The 26,120-nt window shown below is 49.3% G+C and overlaps 2 protein-coding genes across 2 annotated transcripts; both read left to right on the forward strand.

Annotated features, from left to right (window-relative positions):
• Nucleotides 1–2,029: 2,029 nt before the first annotated feature.
• On the forward strand, nt 2,030–10,867 carry LOC133906151 (ubiquitin carboxyl-terminal hydrolase 8-like). Its single transcript, XM_062347948.1, has 13 exons — nt 2,030–2,332; nt 2,432–2,671; nt 3,876–4,011; nt 4,168–4,227; nt 4,640–4,732; nt 5,772–6,083; nt 6,180–6,320; nt 6,689–6,859; nt 8,331–8,588; nt 8,681–8,826; nt 8,997–9,554; nt 9,786–10,059; nt 10,220–10,867. Exons 1-13 carry the CDS (start codon nt 2,211–2,213, stop codon nt 10,379–10,381), a joined length of 2,673 nt encoding a protein of 890 aa, XP_062203932.1. The 5' UTR covers nt 2,030–2,210; the 3' UTR covers nt 10,382–10,867.
• Nucleotides 10,868–13,502: 2,635 nt separating this feature from the next.
• On the forward strand, nt 13,503–13,976 carry LOC133906076 (uncharacterized). The gene has a single exon (XM_062347855.1). It carries the CDS (start codon nt 13,503–13,505, stop codon nt 13,974–13,976), a length of 474 nt encoding a protein of 157 aa, XP_062203839.1.
• The last annotated feature ends 12,144 nt before the right edge of the window (nt 13,977–26,120 follow it).

Raw genomic sequence — 26,120 nt, forward strand, 5'->3', positions numbered from 1 at the left:
AAAGGGAATGGAAAGTTGAGTGAAAAGTTTTTCTTCTTGAAAATTCTAAAGGGGGTAAAAAGGCACTATCCTAAAAGCATTAGGAGATGCTGAGTACTTGTTTGGAAACTGGATTTTTTGTTCTTAAAAAATTAAAGGGAGTGAAAGTTATTTTTTTCTTTCTTGAAAAGTTAAATGGAGAAGGAGACTCAGCTTGAGCATTTGTTTTTTTTTTTATTTGCTTGGTGGAGAAGGGAGCAAAGAGTGATATGATGTTGGTGGCATCCATCACCATTGACTTGGTAACACAGTACGTAGCTGGGCCTGAATTGTTGCTGTTGGATTGGATTTGGTTTGGGTGACTCTTTGGATCCATGATCGACCGACCATGATGTTGCAAGATACTAGCTAGAGGCCACGGAGAGAACTTTGACATATATTGGAAGTCTTTTACGTAGTCTAGGTGTACATACTCCTCTGTTAATGGTTATTCAGAAAGAATTATATACATCTTAAAAAATAATATATATGTTTCACATATAAAAAATGTACACATATCAGAAAATAGTATATACGTATTAAAAAGTAGTCTATGTTTCTATTATAACAGGATCAACTTATGGATCAAATCGAGGGTATGTACTTCCAAGAGTACAGACTAGTTTTTCTCTCTCTATATATATATTATATTTTTAATAATTGTACGTATATTGTTGTTAGACCATCTCTAACCATATTCACTTCATTTTATTCCCTTCTCGATCCTTTCTATTCCCATTCTTTTTAATTTTTCTCATCTTCAACCGCTTTCTTTCGAAAGAATTTGTGAAGGGAAATGAGAGAGAATCTTGTCCTGAAAGGAATGATCTTGGAAATCCCTTCGTGACGTAAATCGTGAGGAGAAACCGTTAGAGTGCTAAAGGGAACGAAAATCTTTTCGTGAAAAAATTTTAGTCTCTGACAAAAATCTGTTAGAGATAGTCTTACGTTCCGATCCGATACAAGATAAATAGATAGAATTTGGGGTAGAACAACACAAGAATTGGTGGTAGGAAGATGAATTAGGGGATCTTGAGTAGATTTCAATCTAGTCCAAGAACAGAATGTTGGGCCTCTTCAGTCGCCTGTTGGCCCGAGAGTATATTACACTCCGCCTGTTGTGGAGGCCTGGCCCAACACATCACACCACGGCAGCATTATCCGTTTCGGATATTCCCGCGATCGGCTGCGTCTAAATATGGCAAGTAGTCCGGATGCACAAGGTACGACCATTTTAATCCGGGGCATGGTACGGTATGACGATTTAGGTCGTATTTAGGTTGGAGTCGCAGCATGACGGATCGACATGGTACGATTTGTTTAACTGTTTATATTTTTTAGTATTTTATATAATTTATTTAGATATAATACCATATAGGATATGTGGTGTAATGTTAGTGTGTTTGACTTATAAGTAGAATGTCGAGTGTTCGATTCCGAGTGAAAGTAAGTTTTTATGATTTTTTTTAATTTTTTGTGGACTGACGGGTAAAAAAGTCATCGGGCCTACCGTGCCGCGGACCGGCATGGTATGACCCGATCTTAAATAAGCCGTACCTGAGCTGTAGTCGCAGCACGTGAACCGACACGATATGATCCGTTTAGCTAACCGACCTAAACAGATCATGCCTCAATAAGCCTATATCGGATCGGTCCATCCATTTAGTCATCTCTCACAGTGTCTACATCGGAATACTCCTTTAGGAATGTAAGACATATTTTATATTTATTTTTTTTAAAGTAAATTTTGATTATTAATTTTTCTTATTATATATTATCAATTGTTATAAAATTAATACCATATTAAAAGTATTTAAAAATACAAATTTATCACAAACAAATTTTCTATATTAAACATAAATATAATTTAACTAATTATCAATATAAATTTACGAAATTTGACGTTTTCAAAACAAAATAGCGAAACATTTTTTAACGGAGGAGCATCAATTAGAGGATCCCATGCTGCAAGTGACACTGACATGTGGTCCCGGCCCCGACAAATCCCACTTTTTTTTCTTCTTCCGGTGGTCGCCCCTGCCTGGTTCCTGATCCAATTCGACGGCTCACTGGCCGGCTCCACCTCCGGCTCATCGCCAGCCCTCCTCCTCCTCCGCTTCGTCTTCCGTTTCCAGGAGCGTGACGACGACGACGATCCGAATCCCGCACGCAGCCGCGGAGCTGTGGCCCCAATGCCCGCGTCCCCGGACCCTCCCCTCGCCGCCCCCGGGGACGCCCCCGTCCCCGCCCCGGACCCGGATCCCGCCTCGCCCGCCGACGAGGAGGACGGCCGCGTGTTCCTCGTGCCCCGCAGGTAAGGACAGACCTAACCCTAGCTCGACCGGTCCCCGATCGGAGGAGCCCCCCGTCCCCCCTGGGTGGCGCCTCGGCCTCCTCACGAGATGCGATGCAGGTGGTGGGGGGAGGCGCAGGAGGGGGCGGCGATCGAGGCGCCCGGGGTGCCCTACGCGGCCGCGCCCGCGGGGCCCACCTCCTACGGCATGAAGGTGCTCAGCATGTTCATCTCCGACCAGGCCTTCACCCTCCGCCGCGCAGACGACATCCTCCTCCAGGCCCCCGACGTCTCGGCTGCCGCAGCGGGGAGGAGCTACGCGCTCCTCGCCGCCGACCTGTTCGCCAAGGCGCGCGACTGGTGAGAAAACCCTCTCCTTTCTTCTTCATTTCCTCCTTGGAATAGGATAGGAGTATGATAGGGCGCCCTTGTTTGCGTAGAGAGATTTGTTTTAGTTGTGCTGTCTGCCAGGTAGATAGTCCACAGCAATGCGTGGGATCAAGCTTAGATTATTGATGCTTGATTGCTTATGAAAGCATTATTATAGGGTCTGCATTGTAGGTAGCCGTCTGCATTGTAATGGTAATCCTGCTACGTGCTTTGGTACATCAACTATTGCAGGCCCTATACTGGAATAATCTCGAACTGTTCTATTTGCTGCTGAAAGTGAGCGAGGTGGGTTGTTTAGGGTAACCGTCTGTTGCCCTAGTGCACGCACTCTACTGATTATTGCCTGCTGTGCATGCCGCTCATGCGCTGCTGAGCTATTTGCTAGTTGAATGAATGGTTGTACGAGGATGGCTTTGAATGTCCAACTATCTAGTAACGGCTCGTACACACAGTAGTTTACCATGCATGTATTCAGTGAGTATTAGCATGTCTAAGCATGATGAGCCTTGTAGGTTTCTCTCCTTGTGTTACTTGGAAAGTTTGTGGCAACTATAATGACCTATGATGGTTTATTAAATGTCCAGCGTCCTTATTCAAGCCCGTCATATTAGCGGACTTATTGAACACGTCATATTGAAGACAAAGCGATGAAAAAATTATTAGCTTCTATAAGGAGACCATAGTGCAATTCTAGAAACCCTTTTTCTTTTGTTGAATTGTGCAAAAGAGCCTTGCTTCATCGACATGTATTAAAACCTAGATGTGATCAGTGCAAATCCAACTTTTATGGAGACTCTCTATGAAGCCTGTGGTTGCTTTGAAGTTTAAACTACCTTGAAGGAATGCATTAAAGCCTCAAGCAAGTGAGAGCAAGAAATCTGGTGTTGCATTGAAGCCTTCAACAGGATAGATGGCTGAGAGCAAGAAATCGTGTGCTGCCTGTAGGATTCTTTTTGAGTCTGAAAACCATTGAAACGTTTCTTTCTGAATGGGAGAAAAAGAAACCCTTTGGAGGCTAAAGTCGTAGCGCAATGCTGCATTTAATATTTAGGCGAGGTTTTTTGAAGTATATGCTCAGCTGCCTGTATTCAGTTCTCATTTATTTATTGTTTGTGTGATGATTTTACTATTTTCTTTCTTTCAGTATAACTTATATCTTAATTTTTTCACATAGGCATAATGATTCTGCCAATTCTGTGGGCAAAAAATCGTCTCTTAATGAAGAGGGCTCAGTAAATATTTACCCTATAATGCTCAGAGTTTCGGTCACACGGGATACAAATGCGCTAACTGTAAAGATCGGCAAGAAGGTATGTGTTATGTACTTATGTTCCACTCTATTGTCTGTTCTTCTAGTTTTGAAGAGAGGTTTACTTTAGGATCTTAATGCTCATATTTTTTAAGGATTATCTTTCCTTCAGTAAAGCATTATAACTTGTGTCTTCATCTTCTTTTCAACATATTAGGACAACTCGGCTGAGAACTTTAAAAGAGCAATCAAGATTCTGAGTGCAGATTCTGAGCCGGTACTTTCCTGATAATCCTTTCTACCACTTAGGTAATGTTTGGTTGGAGAGCGAGGTGGGATGGGACGATTCCTTTCATATATTTGAGGATGAGATGATTTCATTCATATATAGATGCTTGTTTGGTGGGAGGGATGGAACGAGTCCATTTTAGTACCTCGGGCTCACTGTCAATGTCACGTTTGAAGTGGGACGGCTGTGTTCCACCATTTTTTTTGGAACGGCTCCGTCCCGAATCTTTGAAGAATATTCCCTGATTCCGAACCATTCCATCCCACTGCTCTCCATCCAAACAGCTCAAAAAGGGGATGGATCCGCTCCGTCCCCTCCCGTCCCACCAACCAAACACTACCTTAGTTATGGTAGAATGCTAATCCCCCCCCTCCTTTATTTTATGTTCGCTTGCATTTAGGTTCACATATGGGATTTCTCTGGACGAACAACCTACATATTGATGAACGAATGGAACCGAACGCCCCAAGACCCAAGATCTTCAGATCGGGAGGTATATTTTCCATCAAGTCTGCCATCTTACTGCTTACCGCTATGAATTGTACATGACTGTACTGTTCTGCTAGCTATTTATTTGTCCTTTCTGTTGCATAAAATTTCAATGATGAGTTTTAAAAAAACAATTTAGTTCCATGTACCACTCGCTGCTGAGTGTTTAGTCAGTCAAGGTTCTTCTCTTCTCTTCTGAAGGTAGACATATTTAATCTGCACTTAATTAGTGCTTCTATAATTGAATTACATACCAAAATCCCCCTTTTGTTGATTGAACTCCTTTCCATTGAATTAGCTGTATCATATACTGAACATGGATAAACACCTAGTCACTTCAATTTCTCTCATAAACCTAGAGCTTTCTTCATATCCTAAGTAAAGTTCCTTGAACAGAGGATGCATGTTACTTGTAGAGCCCAAAAGAAAGGGCCAGCATGCCTTAAAGAAAAGGTGCACTCAGCCTATTCTGTTTATTTATTTTTTGTGGTATCTCTGTCTTCCTATTTGACCTTTATTTTCTCTTTTACATATCTCTTCTTTTGAATTGCTTACCACATTCTTGGAAGTTATATATATCTTCTTTTTGACTTGCTAACAGAATTTCATAAGTTGTAATTTCTATAAGAAATATAGAGTTATATGATTCCAGTGTAAACTAGGAAGTTTGTATAACTGGTGCATGGTCTATATTTTAGTTTAAGTATTTGATGTCTTCTTATTTGTTGCTTTTTTTTACATGGTGTTGGGTGCTAACCATATACATTTTATTGGGGGCTTTGACCTGCCCCCAGGCCTATAGAAAACAACAAAGCCATTTAGTCACCAGGTCTATATAGACGAGTTAATTTCTGCTACCTTATCCAGAGTGACTTGGCTCAATGGTTAATCAGACATTTTCTCCCAGTTGTATTTTGAGATTCACTAACCTAGCTTGCACTTATTCCGAGCTTTCTAACAGTTTTACCCTTGCGATTATATCTTCTCATACAATATAATCTTTTTGTAGTATATGTAGCTTATACTTTACTTCACATTTTCAGATGCCTCTTGAAATACAAATTTATGATTTGTCAGAACCTATGGCTAATGGTGCTGGTGGGAAAAAGGATGAGTTAGCATTACCAATGGGTAGCTCAATTTTTAGCAATGGCATTATCATGGACATGGATCTGGATTCATCCAGTGGAAGCTCGAAGCAAATTGGCTCTGGTTTAACAGGATTAGACAATCTTGGAAACACATGTTTCATGAACAGTGCAGTTCAGTGCTTGGCTCATACTTCAAAGCTGGTTGATTATTTCCTTGGAGATTACTATAAAGAAATAAACCCTCATAACCCATTGGGGATGAAGGCATGTTGAAGTTTCTTTTTCAGTTAATATAGTTTATGTATTTTTTGAATTTTTTTTTTGTTTCCTTGACTCAATTGGAAAATGTTTCTTAAATAGGGGGAGCTCGCTTACGCATTCGGAGATCTGTTGAGGAAGCTATGGGCTATTGATAGAACTCCAGTTGCGCCTCGCCAATTTAAGGCCAAACTTGCACGCTTTGCCCCCCAATTCAGTGGCTTTAACCAACACGATTCACAGGTCAATTACCTTTTTATTTTCAAAAAGACACTGATGTCCCAACCCCAAAAACGAATGCTCCAAAATATTTCTTAAAGTGTGCCCCATTCCGTCACGGGCAATGTTTTAGCCACTTGATCTTACTAATGTCAGCTTCAGGATAAAGAGCCTAAAGCACCAAGATGCTGTGCTAAGGTGTTAATCCTGTTATTGGTTTGCAATGTCCAAAATTTATGGTGTCTATAAAGGGTATTTTCCATATATTAGGGTATTGTTCTTTTCTGTATTGTTTATAATTAGCTTTTTAGCAAGAATTTGTATATACTTACCTGGAATGTTTTGCAGTGCCCATGAACATTACTTAGGTTACTTTTCTGTGCTGTTTATAGGAGCTTCTTGCTTTCCTATTGGATGGACTCCATGAAGATTTGAATCGTGTTAAATGTAAACCATATTCTGAAGCAAAGGATTCTGATGGTCGTCCAGATGAAGAGGTCGCAGATGAATACTGGGGAAACCATTTAGCCCGAAATGATTCTATAATAGTTGATATCTGCCAGGTTAGTTTTAAATGTGTGTGGTTGCTCTATTTCCTAAGACATACTTGTACCTCCATATTCTCCCATAACAAAGACTATCACCACCCAATTGAGTCCTTTCTATATCTTTAATTACCTGCATAGCATAGGATATTGCAAGTTGCTACTTTAAAGCTACTGATATTTACATTAGGGGCACTAGTGTGGAAATTATTGGTATATCCCTTGGGATCAATACTGATACAGCTGTAGATTGAACCTTGAATCACCCATATCTATTCTTATGCCAATGTGCAGAATAGGTATGTGATCTAGATAAGAGAACCTGTGATACATAATTTTTCAAGTTTCAGAACAATGAATGGTGCAAGATGAAAAATTCCCTCTAGTCAGATAGGTGTGTACTCTAGAGTCCAGACACATGAGCCAACATTTTATTGCAGTTGATTTGCATTACTGTATTCCCATAGTTGAGTGGAAGTTTTGCATTTTTCACCCTAAAACTAGGTGTTACCAAATTTGTAACAACAACAACAACAACAACCAACAACAACAGCCTTTGTCCCAGGCAAGTTAGGGTAGACTAGAGATGAAACCCACAAGATCCAACTAAAAAGATGATAAGAAAACAATAATGATAATAAAGATACTAGTAATGGTAAAAAGAGAGGTAATAACGGTACAAGGAGATAGATGCATAAGTTATGGTTCTAACACGTGGATCGCTAATTTGCACGTGCTTCTATCCGTGGATAGTTCTTGGGGATACTCCATTCCTTCAAGTCTATTTTTATAGACTCCTCCCATGTTATGTTTGGTTAACCCCTGCCTCTTTTCACATTATCATCGCGCCTCAGTATCCCGCTATGCATAGGTGACTCTGGAGGCCTCTGTTGGATATGTCCAAACCATTTCAACCGATGTTGGACAAGTTTTTCCAATTGACGCTACCCCTACCCTATCACTGTTACCAAATTTGTAAAAGAAAAAGGAGAACTAATAGTATCATTACAGCGCCCCTCTACACATGAACAGTCATGCCAGCTCACCAAAAGTCTCACTACACTGCCTGGAGAGTCGGACACAGCCATGCCACTGTCCCAGTTTATCAACCTGGATCCTCAACAAACAAGGAGGTTTCTGAGCTTTTGGGCCGGGAACTCTCCTATGTTATTATTATGGTGATGGATATGGTATGGGTGGGGCGCATTAAGTCAACACCCTTCTTGGGCTCCTTGTTGTCTACAAGGATTTCGCATCCATTTAATTAGTTGATGACACTTTATGTTTGTAGCCGTTATTTCGGTAGATACAGACAGGATATGGGCAGGGGAAAACAGATCCCTTTTCACACCCATGTGCTGGCTCTGAGATATATCATGCCCATTATTTGTGTGGTGGTACGAATGCGCGTAGTGAGACAGTTTCCTTTTTCTGGCTACTTTAATGTGCTTTTATCTGCTACTGATTGTCTTTGGTGCTTCAATGGCAGGGTCAATACAAGTCAACATTAGTTTGCCCCATTTGCAGGAAAGTTTCTATAACATTTGACCCGTTCATGTATTTATCTTTGCCCCTGCCATCAACAACAATGAGAACAATGACCATAACAGTCTTTAGCACTGATGGCACTACTGGGCCGTCTCCGTACACTGTAAGCGTGCCAAAAACTGGAGATACTAGTACCCTTGTTAATGCTTTAAGCAATGCTTGTTTGTTGAGAGATGATGAACGCCTCCTCGTTGCCGAGGTATTCCTTATTCCTGCAGTATCATTGTCATTTCAAAAGCTGCTAAACGTGCCCCTGCATATTTTTCTTATTGTTTAATGATCACCATGTAGGTCTACAATAGTTCCATTATCCGGTACTTGGAAGATCCTTCTGAAGTCATCTCCTTGATTAGAGATGGAGATCGTTTGGTTGCATATCGGCTTCCAAAAGACAGTGAAGATGCTCCTATAGTGGTGTTCAGAAACCAGCGTATGGAGTAAGTACAATCTTCTCATTTTCTATTTTTTGTTGATTGGATAGCAAATATTGTTGAAAGTTGAAACCCAATCTGCACCAAGATACATTCATCATAAGTTTCCCCTCTTTTATGGTTAAGAACTTACATACAGAACTCTTCTTACAACAAAATCATCTTCTGATATGCAGGTCATCCCTCTCAAGTTTTGGCAGGAAGTCTTGGAAATCTTTTGGCACACCACTTGTGTCAAGTCTTCCCGATACAGTAACTGGAAGCACTATCTGCAATCTTTTCCTAAAGGTTCTGACTCCATTCCGAGTATTGAAAGATGATGTTTCAGATGCTGATCAAGCAACCGGTGAAAGCAGCCTAGTCAATGAAACTGCAGAAAATGATATGAGCTCTGATGTGTCAGAGGGCACCAGCATAAATAACAATTCTCTCGAAGATGAAACAATGATTGAAGATGCCATGCAATTTTTCCTGATTAATGAAAGGTTCTCGGACCAACCCTTGAAGATAGAAATGGATCAACCTGTTACAGTGAAAGGCTCGCAGAAGCGTCTGCATGTGGTTGTGTGTTGGCAGGACAATGGGCTGGAGAAATACAATCTTAGTTCTTTGGATTCTCTTCCAGAGATTTACAAAGCAGTGTTATTTTCAAGGAGACCGCAGGACACCTGTTCTCTATATGCATGTCTTGAAGCTTTCATAAAGGAGGAACCGTTAGGCCCAGAAGACATGTGGTATTTTTCTTTCCCATCGTTAGTGTTTTTCTATCATAGTGCTTTAAATTCTCTTTTGTAGTGTCAGCTCCCAAAACCTTTTAACAAAAAGAAATTACTTATTGTTGGAACCACAATGTTGAGAGAAAGTAAACATAATGGTGTCTTGATGACCGTGAAACTTGCAGACATGCTGTATGCTTATTCGTGTCCTTTGATTGTTTGTAAGTTTCTTTTCGTTCTATTTTACAGGTATTGCCCAGGTTGTAAAGAGCATCGGCAAGCTAGTAAAAAGTTAGATCTTTGGAGATTACCAGAAATCCTTATAATACATCTAAAAAGATTTTCATACAGTCGGTTCACAAAAAACAAGCTAGAGACATTTGTGGACTTCCCAATTCATGATCTTGACCTGTCAAAGTATATCGGTAACAGAAGCCAACAAATTCCCCACAATTATCGACTGTTTGCTATTAGTAACCACTATGGAAGCATGGGAGGTGGCCACTATACAGCTTATGTTTATGTAAGTATTATTTGCTCCTGCTGGCATGCTTGTGCCTAAGTGACTTGGATGTATTTCTTTACATGTTTGGCAAGCTCATGTGCCGTTGCTCTGGTAATGTCTTTGTTTCACACTTTATCTCCAAGCCATAGCCTCTTATGATGTGCTTTCTTTGGTGCAGCATGAAGGGAAAGGAGGCTGGTACGACTTCGATGACCGTCATGTGGGTCCTATAGCCGAGGATAGCATAAAGACATCGGCAGCTTATGTTCTCTTTTACAGGCGGATACAGGATGATAGCTTAGATACAGAAACAAAAATAGATTCTGATTGTCCGACGTGAGGGGCGGTGGCGTATTTTGAGCCCAGAGTCCTGGACATTGTATAGTTCATTGGTTGGGGGACAGTTCTGCTGCAAAAGAGGAGGAAAGAAAAACATTGGATGTTAATATAAGAAGATGACAGCAACAGCAGCAGCCGAAACTGTCATTTTGTGAGTGAGTGATGGGTCATGGAAGCGAGGTAGTAACAGGTGGGAGAGGTGATTGCTTGACTTAGATGGATTTATCGTTCCCAGCATCCAGAATTAGGCGGAAAGGCGCGGCAGGCAGGCTGTTGTAGGTTGATATTATACATGTTTCTCACCCAATATTTTCTAGGGTTCAAAGTTGGAGATAATTTTTTTATTGCTGTAGTTCCCATATAGGTTCCCCTTTTATTCTTTTTAACATATGTAATTGGTAACGGTAAATTTTGGCTCATTTTGTGGAGAAAAAATCAGCCCAGATTCCTCAGCAGTTAGCAAGTAGCACTGTTGAAAGTTCAGTGATGTCGTGTTTGTGGAACTGAGCGGCCGAAACTTGGTGGGTGTTTTCAGCTTGTCAGCATGATGGAACGTGGGAGGTTTTCCTCGATTCCAACGGGAACTATACTTCATCTCTGTGAGATTCTTGCAAAACTCGTACGAGAATCCCTGCTTGTGAAAGGATTCTGGTCGAGAATACTGCTGTATACTCCTGTCGTTCATGTAGGAGTACAGTGTGTATCTTACATGACCTAGGTGTACGGCGGCTGGGCATTGTTGACATGTGAGAGACGAATCGAAGGCCATGTCGATGGCGATGGCGATGGCGATGGCGATGGCTTGACGTCCTGTCCGTGTCGCTCGCTGGCCACACTGATCATGTGTGTCACGCGGGAAGGCTGCATCTGCAGGGAGCTGATGAAAGCCGGTACGATCGAGCTGCCTGCTCGTCTGGCTGCCTGCTGTTTTGTAGCCCGAAATCTAGTGAGCAGCAGTACAGTGGAGACGTCAATGGCGACGTGACCCGTCACAGGAACGGCAAAAAGGTAAAGCCACTTTCTTCCATCTCTTTCTATCTCTACTCTCTCTGTCTAGCTCTCTGTGTCGTCTCTCTGCTGTCACGCACACGTGCCCTGTCGTCGAATCGATGCCTGCAAGACCTCCCGTCCGTCGGCCTGCCTGGCTGCCGGCATGGCATCTGCAGCCAGCAGGTTCCAGAGAGCCTCCATCTATCACGCTACAGTTGCACTAGTAATCGTACAGTACATGTTTCCCTTGTTCGTCTTTTCTCTTCCCTTTATTTCTTATTTCTTTTTTAGAGAGAGAAAGAAGGCAATCGGAACGGAGATACGCTTGCTTTGTGCACTTTTCCGATGTTATAGTTTGAGAAACTTTACAGTACACCATGATACTAGATGGTGGAGAGTATCATTGTTGTGATTCAACCGTCCATTTTAGTAGGTATTATTGTAATTATCTTGATACCCTTAGGGTAATTACGTCATTGACTGACCGGACTTCGGACCTTCACCACCCATCAAGATCGATCGACGGAGGGTGAAAACCCTAATAAATAAAATGAACAGAATAAGTGAAAACTTATCCGAAGAATAAACTAATATTTTGACCTTTCCTAATTAAATATATAATTTACAAGTTTATCATATTTTTTTTTTCCAATCCTACCCTTATGATACCCATGATACTTTTTAATGATACCCATGATACTGATGGGCGATAGAGTATCATTGGGTCAATCTAAACCACCGGATAAGAAAAATAGACGGCATGCACTCATTTAGATGTACTGTAAAAGTCCTCTATAGTTTTGCTAGATTTATAAACATCTTACTACAACCAAAGCGATTGATCCGTGCTGTGCTTAGAGACCATGTCAGTGTCCAAAGTATCACCGGTGGCTGTGGATCGATGAAGGGTGCAGTTGCCATGCATCGCCATCCATCATCAACTCAGTCGTACCCAGTCCTCATTAAGGCTAGTGGCCCACTTAAGGGGCTGATTGCTCAATTAACTTGTCACAAGTGCCAATATTTGGTCCCCATATGATCCTGAGCCATGTGCCTGCTCATCAACATGGCAAGTCCAGTATGTGGATGAAATTGTTCATTCAAGAACCAATTTGAAATCTCATTTATTGTTATAGATAGACACAAAGTCGGGCTAGGTATGACATAAATTACTACCTCCGTTTACAAATAATTGAGACCATTGACTACACAATTCAAACTTTACCGATTAGTTTCTCTCAAGTGTGTGCACAAACTGCTACAGGTGTGTAATAGTTTTAAAGTTATTTTGATTACAAATCTAACAATATCTTTTCCATTTGGCTTAACTAGATATTTTAAAATTATTGTTAATCAAAATTTGAACAATAACGGTCAAAATTGTGAACTATTTGTAAACAGAGGAAGTAATTCAGAGCCCATGTGGTGTTCTGCATGTGTACATGCATTCACATCGATCCAGGTGAGTATGAATGTTTCCCACGAGAATAATCATCCCTGCGCTCCAAACGAACCCCAAAGACAGTTTTAGTAATGCATCTTGAAGAGATGCAGATGCTTAATTTTTATATGGCAAAAGAAAAAAATGTATACCCCTAAAAAAAAACATGCATTGAGTTGAATCACAGCAGTGCAGCATCATTGTAGGGAGCACTGGAGGAGGAGAAAAGAGGCAAGGGCTCAAAACTGTCGTGTCGAAGTGACAGCTCATGGGTTGGTTTCGTAATTGGGACACGTTCCCATTCACCAGCGTGTCTCTCTGCCCGTGTGTCTCTCACACCTCCGAATCCAAATCCTCTCATTTTATCCTGGTTTATCTCAGATTCTACATCTCACTTTACTCAACCGCGAAATCAGAGGATCCCGTTTATTAACATATATACTTAGGAGCTACATTTGTATTTTTTGGAAGGATAGGTCTTGCCATTTCTTGTTGTTATTCTTGGGGATATTTCCACCCTTTAATCAGGTATTGATCCCTCTGTAAATGGCTATATATATATATATATATGAGAAAATGGAGGTCGCACAGTGTGTGCTGTGCTTTCCCAAAACTCTCTCTCATTTTCTGGTTTTCATGGTATTAGCTTGAGCGATCTGATCATCGCTTCCGCTCTCTCTTTCTCTCCACCATGGGCATTGTCTCCGGCCAAGACAACTCCCTGGCGTCTTTCTCTTTCATCACGCCGACCGCCCACACCACCCTCGTCACCTCCACTGTGCCTGCCGCAGCCAACGTTGCTTCGATCAAGTCACACATCCCCATCTTCCTCAACATGAAGGCCGCAAACTACACCATGTGGTCCGTGTTCTTCAAGGTGTTGTGTGGCAAGTTTCATCTGCTGCATCACATCGATGGTTCCATCCCCGCTACTCCGACCGATCCGACGTGGGCTCAAGAGGACTACATCGTCCTCTCATGGCTCTTCGGCTGCATCCATGAGGCCGTGCTCACCGTCACGGTCGAGCCCACCCATACCGCACGAGATCTTTGGCTTTGCGTCGAGGGGCACTTCCGCAACAACTATGAGACCTGCGCCATTTATCTTCATCATCAATTTCACTCGATCATGAAGGGTGATCTGTCAATAACGGAGTACTCCTAGCGCATCAAATCGTTGGCCGATGATCTCTGTGATGTTAGTCACGCCGTGTCCGAGCCGAAGCTCATGCTAAACCTTTTGTGCGGCCTTCTCTCGATCTTCGCCAATGTCGTTGACAACATCTCCTTTAAGACATCGTTGCCCTCGTCCAGCGAGGCATGCTCCTACTTCCTCATGACGGAGATGCGTTAGAAGAACACACGGCCTCCAGCACTCCCCTCATTGTTTCTGGTGGGCCACACGTCGGTTGTGGCTTCAGTGGGTGCCAGCAGGCCACTGGTGCCTAGCAAGGCATGGGAGGCTCCTCCTCTGGCGGCTGCCGTAGCAAGCACGGCAAGGGTCGCCATGACTGGTCCATGCATCTGCTTTAACCCCAGCATGGGGCATGTCCATGGTCCGGGCAACACTGCTGGCCAGGGTATACTCGGCCCTTGCCCTGGCATGCCAGGCAATGCCTTCACAGCTTTTGCCCCGGTGGCCACCTCTTCAGCTGGCTTGGCCCAATCTTCCCAACCTAATTGGGATCAAGCTGCCCTCATCAGTGCACTCAACACCATGTTCGCATATGGCCTCCACTGATGGTAATCTTACCTCCTCCTCTCCTCTCCACCTACCAGCAAATATCATTATCGGTAATGGTTCCATCGTCTCTGCTCTTCGTTCTGGTCACACCTCCCTCTCCACTCCTTCTTCCTCCTTTGTTTTGCCAAACGTTTTTGTCATTCCATCCTTTAAAAACCTTATTTCCGCACGTCAATTTACTCGTGACAACTCTTGTTCTATCGAGTTTGACCCTCTCAATTTTTCTGTTAAGGACCTGCGAACCTGGCGCGAGATGCTTTGCTGCAATAGCTCGGATGGCCTTTACACCATCCACCCCGTCACCACCCCTTCATCATCGCATGCCTACTTGATGACGTCCACCTCCCACGCCACCTGGCACCGTTATCTTGGACACCCTGGTCATGACATCATGGACACTCTTCGTCGTTCCTCTTTAATTTCATGTAATAAAGGAGATGATTCTCTTTGCCCTGCGTGTCAACTTGGCAATCTTGTTCGTCTCCTATTTTCTACATCTAGCTCTCAATCTGTTGCACCATTTCAACTTGTTCACTGTGATCTTTGGACATCACCCATTTTAAGTACTTCAAGTTTTCGGTATTACCTCATAATCATCGATGATTTCTCTTATTTCATGTGGACCTTTCCTATTTGCCAAAAATATGAAGTTTCCACGCTTCTGCAGAACTTTGTTGCCTATGTGCGTACACAATTTCATGTACCCATCCAATGTGTTCAAGCTGACAATGGTCGAGTGTTCGACAACTCTTCTTCTCGTGCTTTCTTTGAACGCCTTGGTATCATTTTTCTGCATGTCTTGCCCTTACACCTCCCAACAAAATGACAAGGCCGAGCGCGCCATCCGCACCACAAATGACGTTTTCCACACTTTTTTCAGTATCACATGCCTTCATCCTTATGGGCCAAAGCTCTAGCCACCGCCACATACCTCCTCAACCACAGTCCGTGTCATCCCATTCAATTTGACACACCATACCACAAACTCCACAAAGTCCAGCCTAATCTCTCCCATCTCAGAGTCTTTGGTTGTTTGTGGTACCCAAACTTATCCTCCACGGTCGACACTAAGCTTTCACTACGCTCTACTCCCTGTGTGTTCATTGGCTACCCTTCCTCCCATAAGGGGTACCACTGTCTTGATCGCTCCACTAACAAAGTCATCATATCTCACCATGTTGTTTTCGAGGAGATCATATTTCCCTTTTCTCAAACTAACATGCAGGAACCTCACACTGATCTCAACTTCCTCATCAATGACGTCGCCATTCACTCGACCGTCATCCTTGTGGCATCGCCCACCGACCTGCAGCCCCCTGCTGCATCTGTGCCTAGGGCCGACGCACTTCACCACATGGCCCTGCTGCTCGGGTTGTGTCTACTCCTGGCCTGATTGGCGTCGCCATTCAACTAGCCGACGTCCCTGAGGCATCACCCATCATCCTACGGCGCCCTGCTGTGTCTGTAACTGGGGCTGACGCTACTTCACCACCTAGCCCCATTGCTGGTGCCATGTCTACGCCTATCCCGGCTGGCCCTGCTACTGGGGCTACGTCTAAGCCTGGCCTTGCTAGCCAGGTCCCTCCTCTAGCTTCTCTTCACGGAGGCCACGCCACTTTGCAGGCGAGACCTACACCTAGTCAGCACCTCATGCAAACCTGAGCCAAGACCGGCATCGTCGAGCCGGTGGACATGCTTAATCTATTCGCCTCCCTCGATACTGTCTCCACCATTCTGAAGACGTATCATGCGGACCTGAACGATCTGAACTAGCACCATGCCATGCTTGAGGAGTATTGCGCCCTCATTGACAATTGCTACGTGGACCCTTGTTCTGTGTCCTTCCGGTTCCAATGTCATCGCTAGTAAACGGGTTTTTAAGCACATGTACAACTCCGATGGGTCTCTTGCTCGCTACAAAGCTCGTTGGGTTGTTCGTGGCTATTCTCAACAACCTAGTGTTGACTTTGATGAGACCTTTAGCCCGGTTGTCAAATCATCCACTATATGTGTGGTTCTCACACTTGCAGCTTCCCGCCACTGGCCGATACATCAACTTGACATGAAGAACACTTTTTTTACATGGACATCTTGATGAAACAATGTACTGTCAGCAACCTTCTGGGTTTGAGGATTCTACTTACCTCGACTAGGTATGTGTCGAAGGATGAACTCCACAAGCGAGGATCCGGAGGGAAATAAATGAGAGTAAATGGATGCAGGTGGAATAGATGATCGGATGCTAGTGGAAATAAATGTCCCCACACCTCCCTGCCAGGCAGTGGCGGGGACTGACAGCAGGCGTGGGGGAGTGGTTGGAAGTGACAGGCCACGCTCCCTCTTAAATGCAGCATCGGGCCTCTCACCAATTGACACATCACCACTGAGCCCTTGCGGGGACCACCGGCGAAGGGCTTCTCAAGTCCTCGGGGAATTGTGAGTGCTCAGGGACTACTGTTCATAGCCCTGAGCACTCTCTTCTGGATATGCCTTTTCTTGGTCCTCGGGGAACTCGGGCACTCGGGGACTACTGTTCATGGCCCCGAGCGCCCTCTCCTGGAACTCGTACTTCTCGGGTCCTTGGGGAACTCGGGTGCTCGAGGACCACTGTTCATGGCCTCGAGTGCCCTCTCTCGGATCTCGTACTTCTCGGGTCCTCGGGGGAAAGTCCCCGAGGGAAGGCGCCACGTGGCACTCTGCTGTCCTGGTCCCGGGACACGGGGACCCCTAGTTCCCATGTCATCGACAGCAGCCCTCGGGCCCATTGGCAGACAATGACCCAGAGACTGCAGATGGGGCCCTTATTTCTTCGAGGCTGATCCCAGCATTGATGCCACGTGGCCTGTTCTCAGGCACTAGAATTTTGCGGTCTTGGCGGTCTTTTCGGCCCAGACTTTTGGTACGGCCCAGGCGGGGAACCGAAAGAACGTGTGTCCTTCCGACTTCCGAGGAGTGTGATAACGAGGCGGGAGGCGCGCGTGGCAACCGCGCGGATCGAGGATAGTGTGCCTGGCAACCGCATGGATCGAGGGAGATTCGCCTGGCAACCGCGCCGATCGAGGGAATGTGCTTCGCAGAATGCGCCGCGAAAAGTGCCGTTTGAAATCCCCAGGATATAAAAAGGGAGGGGGAGCGAACCATTGCCCCTCACGCCATTCTTGCGATCACCACTTCTGTCTTCTTCTTCTTCCTTGCGCACCAAGAGCTCTCGCCCTCTTTAGCCCCGCAGCGCCCCCCTTTTTCTCAACCCTTCTAGCACACTCCCCACCCCCAAAAGATGCCGAGGGCAGGAAGCAGCCGTCGGGACACGTCGAGCTCCGACAGTGTTCTGCCGAAGTTTCGCATTGTGAATGAGGAGGGGGCGGAGAAAGTTCGCAAGCTGATGGTGCCCGCCGGCCAGCGGGAGGTGTCGGTGGTGACACCGGTGAACTTTCCGCCCTCCACGAGCCGGTCGGAGCGGATCGTCATCTTCGTGTCCTTCGTCACCGCTGGACTGGTGCCGCCGTTCTTGACATTCTTCCTCCAAGTGCTGGACACATTCGGCATCCAGCTGGCCCACTTGAGTCCGAACTCGGTGGTGATGCTGGCGATCTTCGCGCACTTTTGCGAGATGTTCGTGGGAGTGCCGCCGTCGGTCGCTCTGTTCCGGCATTTCTTCGTCCTCCGAGCGGCCAGGAAGAGGAAAGGATCTAAGGAGGTGGAGGTGGTCGGCTGCTGCAACTTCCGCCTGCGGGAGGGGCTCGGTGAACTCTACATCCCGCAAGTGTTGCGTAGCAAATGGGAGGACTGGCACCGGGACTGGGTCTACGTCGACGTCAGCCCCCATGACTGCCTCATGCTGCCCCAAGCATCGGCGGAACCCCACATGCTGACCTGAGAGGTGGCCCCCGTGAAGGATGAGCGCCAGCGCCAGGTGCTGAACTGCATCGACGACCTGCGCTGGGCGGGGCTAACTTCGTTGATGGTGGTCACCGACTACCTGCGCCACCATCTGGCCCCCGTGCGGGAGCGTGCCCGCGCTGCATGGATGTACACCGGCTCGGGCGACATCACGAGGACCCACATCGGCCCGGACGGGGACCTTGACGAGGGGGCGCTGGCGACCCTGCTAAAGGTGGTGACCGGCGTTGATGACCTCGCCCGGGCCGTTCTGCCCTGAGAGGACCTGGCGCTCTGCGCAGACCCGGGCCGGGTGGCGCTGCAGGCGTCCATTCCGGAGTTCAACGCCCAGGGCCTGGAGGATCGTCCAGGGCGCTGGAACCCCGGGACCATACAAATCCCCGTGGTGGATGAAGAGGCAGGCAGCAGGCAGCAGGCCGGCGGCACAGACGCCGCAGGCAGCAGGCCGGCGGTAGGGACACCGCAGGCAGTAAGCCGACGGCCCGAGGAGACAAGGGGAAGCGTCCCCAGGCATACGTCCCTCAGCCGTCTTCATCATCGTCGCTGTCACCTCCGCGACAACGGCCGGCGGCGGGCGGCGCGACAGAGGTAGCCGGGGCGGCCAATCTTTCGGGAGCGAAGTCCAGGACGGAGGCCAGATCTAAGGCGCGGGAGCCCGAGGGCTAGGGCCTGGCTAGCGGCGTAACGGCTGGCAATCGAGCTAACCAGCCGCCGGAGAAAGGCTCCGGGGCGGCCACAGGGGCTGGCCCGCAACGGCCTGAGGGCAGAGCCCTCCCCCGAAGAGGAGGAAGGCGGAGCCCGGACCAAAGCCGCAGAGCCCTGACTTCTGGATTCCGGAGCCTCGGTGGCGGTACCGTGGGCTGAAGACCATGTAAGCTCCCTTTCTGTCTCGAGCACATCTTCCCGAATGTCGGCTTGTCACTAACCTTTTTTGTTTTCAGGCCGCCCAAGGACCCCGTAGGAGGCCAAAGGCAACCGGAGGAGCCGAGGTCGGCCCCTGCTTCGGGGCCGAGCGCGCCTGTTCTAGAGCCGAGCGCGCCAGTGGACCCAGAGCCGAGGGCACCAGCCAGCCCTAAGCCGAGGGCCCCGGCCGGTCCCGAGCAGCAGGCGCCGACCGAACCTGCCTCGAGCCCTCCGAGGAAGGGGCAAGTGGCCGCAGGGGAGATGGTCGCACCGAGGGTGGCGCCGGCGCGGCAGCTGTCGGGGACCCCGAGCGCCTCTGCAGAGAGGGCTCGCAGGGGACCCAGCCCCTGGCCGCCATCTGGCCAGGCCCTAGAACCCCTCCCGGAGGTGCTGGGAAGCGCCCGGGAGGTCATTGGGCGGCTCGAAGTGGCCGTGGCGGCGAAGCGGGACGAGCTCGACAAAGAGTGCGCCACCCTGGTTAAAGAGAGGGGGTGGCTGGAAGAGGTCGTGAAACTTTTGGAGACCCGTATTGCCTCGGCCCGCGCGTCTTACGAGAAGTCAATGCACGAGGTGGCCGAGGAGCGGGAAGCGCTGAAGGAGACATGAGACGAGGCCATCGCCGTGCAGGAGAAGGTCAGCCGCATGGAGCGGCTCGCGACCGAGCGCGACCAGGCATCTCGGAGGCGGGCCACGGAGCTGCTTGCTCGGGAGCGGCACCTGCTGTCTCGGGAAGAGGCAGCCGGCAAAAGGGAGGAGGCCGTGCGGTCTGCTCAGGCGGACTTGGCTCGCCAGAACGATGAGCTCGAGCGTGGCCACGCCGAAGTCCTCTGCCGAGAGGAGGAGGTCGCGGTACGCGAGACTGACGTCGAGATAACGGCGGTGGACCTTGATGCTCGGGAGGAGCAGATCGCGCGACGCGAGGCGGATGCCGCCTCGGCATCGTTGGCTCTCACCGCCCGGGAGGAGCTGGTCGCCAAGCGGGAGGACGACGTGGCCGCCTGAGAGCGGGCCGTCGAGGCCCGGGCCGAGCAGGTGCAGCGAGCCCAAGCCGAGAACCAGTCCGCGAGGGGCGTCCCGACCAGCGCAGCCGACGGCACCAGCCTCGAGGACATGCTGAAGAGCGCAAAGGATGAGCTCGAGACCATCATCACCGAGGGACCAATGTGAAGCTGATGATGCGGGACATCCTTCAGCAGGCATGGAATTCCGTGAAGGCATCCAGGCTCGGGCACGTGCACGTGGGCGAGCAGGGGCTGGACAAGGAGACGACTGGCCACCTCTCCCTCGGCTTTGCGAAGATCGCCCAGCGCCTCGATGCTCTTCTAGACGCTGTGCAGGAGCTGGCGTCCTGGGAGGGGCGTGCTCTGGCGCAAGCGGTGGCCCGAGCACGTTCTCAACTGCTATCGCAGCCGAGACCCCACCTTCTCGCTGGAGCCAGTTCGGCAGGGCGTGGTCAAAGTCGAGGAAGCTGCTGCCCGGGAAGCCGTCCACGACGTCGCCACCGAGGTGGCGGCGTGTTTTATGCGTGAGCTGGAGCCGGAACTAAGCAGTGATGGCAGCAGCGACGTGTCTTCGCCTCCGCCGGAGCCTGCGGATAGTTAGATTTTTTTTGGAATGTTGTAAATATGGGAGTGATCCCCTCCAGAACGGTTCCTTTGAAATATAATAGAAGCCTTTCTTTGGGATCGAAACTCCATTGTGTTTGTCTTTATACTGTTTGCTTTTTTTGCTTGATGTCCCGAGAGGTACTAGCCGGACCGAGCCCAGCCTTCTTCCCCCGAGAGTTAGGTTGCCCCGACCACTCATCGAGCGAGTAGTGGGACCACCCGAGCGTCCAGCCCCCGAGCCCTCGTGAGTCCGCAGCCGCTAAGTCAAGAGACACAGACACAAACTTCTTTGCTCGGGAGACAAGTCTATCCAGCATGGAGCACGCCACGACCAGTGAACACTTTCCACTCTGTGACCTCCCAAACAAGTAGACCAGAGACACGTGCGGGCGGAAACACGACCAAGAGTCCTCACAGTTTGGTGGTGTCCGGGGTAGGATTGACCAGATCGAGTACCAACAGCCCGCCCCTGGGGTCTAGGCGGTCCCGACCACTCTTTGTTCAAGCGGTAGGATTACCCGAGAACCCCAGAGGCTCAGTAGTACCTGAGGTACTGTCAAGCCGGCCGAACACCACGGCCACCATAAAAGACCTTGGTCAGCCATTGCTGCCTGTACGGTACACCGACTACTGTCTGTTTTCGTCGTTCCGGAAAAGCGAGCACGTGGGCGAGGTTTTGTGCGTGAGGAGACCATCTCGCCGAATAGATTAGAATGCGAGGGTCCCGAGAATAACTTGGGAACAATAGTTTATTGCGTATGTATGTAAGGAAATTCATATGACTTTAGTTACTCACCGGGCAGCTGTCAGCCTTACGGCCGATCGATCCAGGAGGGGGTAGTGCCCTGAGCTCGGGGCGTTCGGGAACGTTGGTTCCCTCGTACGGAGCGCCCGAGCGCTGGAAAGCAGGTGAGAGAACCAGGGGCTAGGCGGTCCCGACCACTCATGCTCGAGCGGTAGGATTACCCGAGGACCCCGTAGGTTCGAGCAGCGCCCTGGGCGCTGAGGCCCTTTTCGGTCGGGCTACTTTGTTCTTGATCATTGATCTGTAAGTTTGAAAAATAGGAAAAGGTTCTTTGCCTGGTGCGCTCTGTTAGTGCGGTACTCATTATAGACTGCTCTCGTTTTTGACCTGAGACCTCTTGAATACTCGGACCGGCGAAGTGTACACACAGAGGCATAACCAAGAGGTCCAATGGTTCGGTGGTGCCCGGGGTAGGACTGACTTGGCCGAGCACCGACAGCCCGCCCCTGGGGTCTAGGCGGTCTCGACCACTCTTTGCTCAAGCGGTAGGATTACCCGAGAACCCCAGAGGCTCGGTAGTGCTCGGGGCACTGCCATGTAGCCGGACACCACAGCCTACCGCAACAGACTTAAGTTAGTAGCTACTGCCTGCGCGCATACCGATCGGGATCCGTTTTTATCAATGGAAAAATGAGAGAGCTTGTTTTTCTTGCACAAATCAAGCATCTCACCAAACAGATTAAACATTTGGATTTCAGAGAGAAAACTCGGAATAAGAATGTATATTGATAATTTTATACAGAAGTGGCAACTTACATGGTTGGTGGCAGCCCCCGACCAACTTGGGCAGGGGGGACCCCTAGCCTGGTTGGCCCGAGCACGAACATGTCCACCTAGGGATAAAATTTGCGCAGATGTTCGATGTTCCACGCGTTTGGGAGCGGCTGCCCGTCCTCTATGGCTAGCCGAAATGAGCCTTGTCGCGGGACACCGGTCACGATGAAGGGGCCTTCCCACATAGGGGACAGTTTATTCTTTCCTTCGCGCGTTTGGGCGCGTCGGAGAACTAGATCCCCAACCTCGAGTGACCGAACCCGGATGTGACACTGATGATAACGCCGCAGGCTCTGCTGGTATCTAGCTGCTCGGACGGTGGCTCGTCACCGACGCTCCTCCAGGTACTCGACGTTGTCGCGTCTTCGCTGTTCCTGTCCGCCTTCTGAGTAGGCATTCACCTGAGGGGAGCCGAGAGTGAGCTTGGAGGGGAGGACTGCCTCGGCGCCGTACACGAGGAAGAAAGTAGTCTCCCCGGTGGCGCGGCTCGGCGTGGTTCGGTTGGCCCACAACACAGCAAGCAGCTCGTTGATCCACCCTTTCCCGTGCTTTGCGAGCACGTCGTACGTCCGGGTTTTGAGCCCCTTCAGTATCACGGTATTTGCACGATCGACTTGCCCATTGCTCCGAGGATGAGCGACAGAGGCGAAGCAAAGCTTGATGCCGAGGTCTTCGAAGTAGTCCCCGAACAGGGCACTTGTGAACTGGGTGCCATTGTCGGTGATAATTCTGTTCGGGACACCGAAGCGACTTGTGATACCGCGGACGAATTGAAGCACTGTGTTCTTGGTAACCTTGATAACTGGGACCGCCTCTGGCCACTTGGTGAACTTGTCGATGGCGACGTAGAGGTACTCATAGCCCCCGATTGCTCAGGGGAATGGACCCAAGATGTCCAGCCCCCAGACCGCGAAGGGCCATGACAGGGGATGGTATGGAGAGCCTGAGCTGGATGGTGAATCTGCTTTGCATGGAACTGGCACGCCCTGCAGCGCCGGACCAACTTGGAAGCGTCCTGGAGAGCTGTAGGCCAGTACAAGCCTTGCCGAAAGGCCTTCCCGATCAGTGTGCAGAATGATGCATGGCCACCACACTCGCCCTCGTGGATCTCAGTGAGGAGCTCACTGCTTTGCCTGGGTGATGCATTTCAGGAGGACACCGTCTGTGCCGCGCTGATAGAGATCCCCATCTACTATAGCATAGCGTTTGGACTGCCGTGCAATCCTCTCCGCAGAGGCATCATCTTCGGGAAGGATGTTTTCTTTCAAGTACCCTCGGATCTCATCGATCCACGAGGTATCTTGAGAATCACCAGCAAGTACAGCGCACTCACCCAGCGGCGGCACCCTGACGGGACCTCCCACTGATGGTGCTGCCTGGGTTCCCTCAACTAGGCTCGAGGGTTTCCCTTCATCCTGGTCGGCAGGCAGGACGGATGGCTGCGTGAGCCTTTCTTCAACAGCTCCGGTTGGGACGGGCGGGCGGGCAGAGGCCAGGCGGGAGAGGTCATCGGCCAGAGCGTTATCGCAGCGAGATACGTGCCGCAGCTCCAGGCCGTCGAAGTGCCTCTCCAGCCTCCTGACTTCCGCCATGTATGCCGCCATCTGAGGATCCGCGCACTGGTATTCCTTGGATACTTGGTTGAACACCAGTTGGGAATCTCCCTTGACCAGCAGGTGCTGGATCCCGAGGCCCACCGCTGCTCGGAGGCTAGCGATGAGGCCCTCATACTCCGTCATGTTGTTGGTTGCTCGGAAATGCAGCTGTATGACGTACTGGAGTACTTCACCTGTTGGGGGAGGTGAGCACCACTCCAGCCCACGCGCCTTTCAGCGTGAGGGAGCTGTCAAAGTGCATGACCCAGTACTCGGGCCCGTCTTGCCCGGGGTACGCGGAAATCTCTTCATTGTCGATCTCAGGGACCAGTGTCCACTGTGCCACGAAGTCGGACAGAGCCTGACTCTTGACTGCCTGACGGCTGACGAAATGCAGATCGAACTCCGCCAGCTCCACTGCCCACTTGACGATACGCCTAGTACCTTCTGGATTCCGGAGGATCGGCCCCTGTGGGTATGTGGTTACCACCGAGATCTTGTGCGCCTGGAAATAGTGGCGCAGCTTCCTGGAAGCTACGAGCACGGCATAGAGCATCTTTTGGGCTTGGGGGTATCTTGTCTTGGCATCTCGGAGGACTTCACTGACGAAGTACACCGGTCGCTGTACACGGCGGGCCCAGACTGAGGCCCCGCCCGAGGGCTTGTCACAGCCCCTGAGCTCAGCACAGTAGTCGGGACCGGCCGAGGTCTCGGGCTCAACTCCCTGGTCGGGAGGAGCCGTGGTCTCGGGCTCGACTCCCTGCTCGGGAGGAGCCCCGAGAACGGAAGGTTGCTCGAGGGCGGCTGTGAGCTCGGACCCGGCACCTTGCCCCGAGCACTCGTCACGCTCCACCACCAGTACCATGCTCACGACTTGAGGAGTGGCCGAGACGTAGAGCAATAAAGGCTCGCCCTCGGAGGGGGCCACCAGTACGGGCGGTGAGGTGAGATATTTCTTCAAGTCCTGGAAGGCCTGCTCGGCCTCCGGTGTCCAGTCGAAATGACTGGTCTTCTTCAACAGCTTGAAGAGTGGGAGCCCTCGCTCCCCGAGCTTGGAGATGAAGCGCCTCAGGGCCGCCATGTAGCCAGCGAGACGCTGGACCTCCTTGAGTCGAGCAGGGGGATGCATCTACTCGATGGCTTGGATCTTCTCCGGATTGGCCTCGATTCCTCGGCTGGAAAGCAAGAAATCGAGGAGCTTGCCCGCGGGTACCCCGAAGACGCACTTCTCGGGGTTGAGCTTCAGGCGGGTAGTGCGGAGACTATTGAAAGTCTCGGCTAAGTCCTCCAGCAGGGTGGCGTAGTCTCGGGACTTGACCACGAGATCGTCGATGTAAGCTTTGACGTTGCGGCCAACCTGCGAATCAAGGGTAATGCGCACGGCCCGCTGGAATGACGACTCAGCGTTGCGCAAACCTAAAGGTATTGAGACATAGCAATAGGTCCCCACCGGGGTAGTAAAAGATGTTTTTTCCTCGTCCTGTTCGGCCATGCGGATTTGGTGATAACCCGAATTTGCATCTCAAAAACACAAAAGATCACATCCCGTAGTGGAATCTACAATTTGATCTATGCGGGGTAAAGGAAAAGGATCTTTCGGACAAGCCTTGTTTAAGTCGGTGTAGTCGACACACATGCGTAGCTTGCCGTTGGCCTTCGGGACGATGACTGGGTTTGCCAGCCACTCTGGGTGGAGGACCTCTCGGATGAAGCCGGCGTCGAGGAGATTGCTGACTTGCTCTCAGATGAACTCCTAGCGCTCAGACGCCTGCCGCCGGACCTTCTGCCTCACCGGCCATGCGTCTGGTCGCATGGCAAGGTGGTGCTCGATCACCTCCCTAAGAATCCTGAGCATATCGGACGGCTGCCAAGCAAACACGTCAACGTTAGCCTAGAGGAAGGCGACGAGCGCTGTCGGTGATATAGGAACCAGAGGTCCATAAGTTTTGAGATCAGGACAGTAGAGTGTTACTGTATATAC

The sequence above is a fragment of the Phragmites australis genome, chromosome 23 (assembly GCF_958298935.1).
Source record: "Phragmites australis chromosome 23, lpPhrAust1.1, whole genome shotgun sequence".
In the NCBI taxonomy this organism is placed as follows: domain Eukaryota; kingdom Viridiplantae; phylum Streptophyta; class Magnoliopsida; order Poales; family Poaceae; genus Phragmites; species Phragmites australis.

Coding starts and splice junctions, on each gene's coding strand:
- LOC133906076 (XM_062347855.1), top strand. CDS start 13,503: ATGGGCATTGTCTCCGGCCAAGACAACTCCCTGGCGTCTTTCTCTTTC.
- LOC133906151 (XM_062347948.1), top strand. CDS start 2,211: ATGCCCGCGTCCCCGGACCCTCCCCTCGCCGCCCCCGGGGACGCCCCC. Junction 4,733..5,771: donor CAAGATCTTCAGATCGGGAG/GTATATTTTCCA, acceptor TCACATTTTCAG/ATGCCTCTTGAAATACAAAT. Junction 8,827..8,996: donor TTCAGAAACCAGCGTATGGA/GTAAGTACAATC, acceptor TCTGATATGCAG/GTCATCCCTCTCAAGTTTTG.